General features: G+C 33.9%; 1 protein-coding gene across 4 annotated transcripts in view; it reads left to right on the top strand.

Annotated features, from left to right (window-relative positions):
• The window catches only part of LOC107604788 (valine--tRNA ligase, chloroplastic/mitochondrial 2), a 14,514-nt gene that overhangs the window by 5,299 nt on the left and 7,327 nt on the right, over positions 1-1,888 (top strand). For all 4 annotated transcript variants that reach the window (XM_016306478.2, XM_021104743.1, XM_021104745.1 and 1 more), the window contains 2 exons: positions 486-561; positions 1,791-1,874. In XM_016306478.2, coding sequence (XP_016161964.1) covers positions 486-561; positions 1,791-1,874 — 160 coding nt within the window. The remainder of the gene's footprint in view (positions 1-485; positions 562-1,790; positions 1,875-1,888) is intronic.

Below are 1,888 nucleotides of genomic sequence, written 5' to 3'. Positions count from 1 at the left end.
TAATGTGGTAATTGTGATCCAGAATGTGTGACTTTGCCTTTATTCTTGTATTTATTTTCTGAACTAGTGGAACCCGATAATCTCTTTGCATTTCTTCTCATGAGTATTTAGGGAAGTCTCAACTCTCAATTTTCCTTGTCTGATTTGCAAAGTGGCTGGATTCCCTTGTTTAAGATGATGTTATTTTTTTATTTGTTTTTTACTTGCTTTTGACTTTCGTGTGTCTGAAAGTAGTTAGTTTGGTCAGAATTGCAAATATATAGTTTGAAATCTATTTCTTTCTTGGGGATGCATGATATTAAGAGTTGATTTGATGTCAGTCAATGATGAACCAGATTCAGGATCTTTCTATTTGAATTTGATTATTGTTTAATATGCTATTATTACCATATTTAGAAATGAGCTATATGTGCTGTTTATATTTTCACCTTTCTAGATTTCCATTACAATTTGCATTGATAATTTGATAATTACTCATTTTGAAGGAGTGACTTTCTGACAGTAGCTACAACACGACCGGAAACTTTATTTGGTGATGTAGCTTTGGCAGTTAATCCAAAGGTGGGATAGATTTTTTGTCATTGCATGCTTGTGCATCTAATAATATTTGTACCAGCAATAGCTGAGATGTATGTTATGGTAAATGGTTGGTAATTGAAAGGCATTAGCATCAGCACTTTTGTGACACTGCATTTTTCTTTATTTCTGGTTTATTTACTCTGAAGGTTCCTATAGTTTCACTCGTTTTCATTTAGGTCATTGTAATTTAAATGTTCATAATCCTAAGATAGCCTTGGAACAATGGTTTAAGTTGTCTTTGTGTGACCTCAAAACCATGGGTTCAAGCTGTGAAATAAGACACTGATGCTTGTCTAAGGTTAGAGTGCCTATATTATACTCCTTTGTATCATCCAGACCCTATATAGTGTGGGATGTTTGTGCACCGTGCTTCCCTTTTAGTTTAAATGTTCATAATCAATCCCAAATATTGGACAAAAACTTTCAATCAAGTTTCTATAATTCAACTGTTTCTAATGAAGTCCCTATGTTATATGAACGTTTTTCAATTGGATCCCTATAATTTAAAAATTGAGATTAAATCTTCACCTTTTGATAGTGCTATTGAATACAAACAAGTAAATGTCTCACCTGTCTGAACACACATTTTTAGAGCTCACTGGTTAGTCTAAAAAGTCTGATATCTGAAAATCAGCATGAAGCTAATCGTGAAGTTATGCTATTTCATGCTAACAAAATATGACATGGAAAACATCTTTTTCCTTATATTAGAGTTTTGGCTTCCTTGGAAACAGTAAAAAATATTCTCGTTGTTTGAAGACAAACCCATTGTTCAGCCAACGTTTGAAGTTAAAAGAACTTGTCCCAAATATTACAGATATCTGATGAATGCCCAAATCTTAATGATCTCCTCAACCTGTGGAAGATCAGCTGTGTTAAAAGTCTATTAGGTTACAAAAATAATATCAAAGCCTAAACAACCGAGGACCTTCATCCTGTGAACTGGAAACATTTACATGCTTAAAGCTTTAAACACAATACAAGTGTGTCCTAGAGTTATAACAGCATTTTGGTTAAGGGTCTAAGGTTCTCATGACTGCTTTGATGCTATTAAAACTACAATTAACTAGAGATTGAATTTGGAAAAAGGCTGAAAAAATTGAATACCCTCACTGCATGCAAACAAGCTAAAATGGATGGGAGATGTTTTAAAGTTGAAGAGCGTTCAGAAAACATATGGGGAAAGGATGCCTAATATATTAAATTTGCAGGATGAACGTTATGCTCAGTTTATTGGTCAGATGGCAATTGTGCCTCAGACATTTGGCCGTCATGTTCCTATTCTTGCTGACAAGGTATGAAAGCCCAC

The sequence above is a fragment of the Arachis ipaensis genome, chromosome B06, assembly GCF_000816755.2.
Source record: "Arachis ipaensis cultivar K30076 chromosome B06, Araip1.1, whole genome shotgun sequence".
In the NCBI taxonomy this organism is placed as follows: domain Eukaryota; kingdom Viridiplantae; phylum Streptophyta; class Magnoliopsida; order Fabales; family Fabaceae; genus Arachis; species Arachis ipaensis.
Note: the sequence above shows the minus strand (reverse complement) of the source record. Positions and strands in the feature narration are given on the sequence as shown.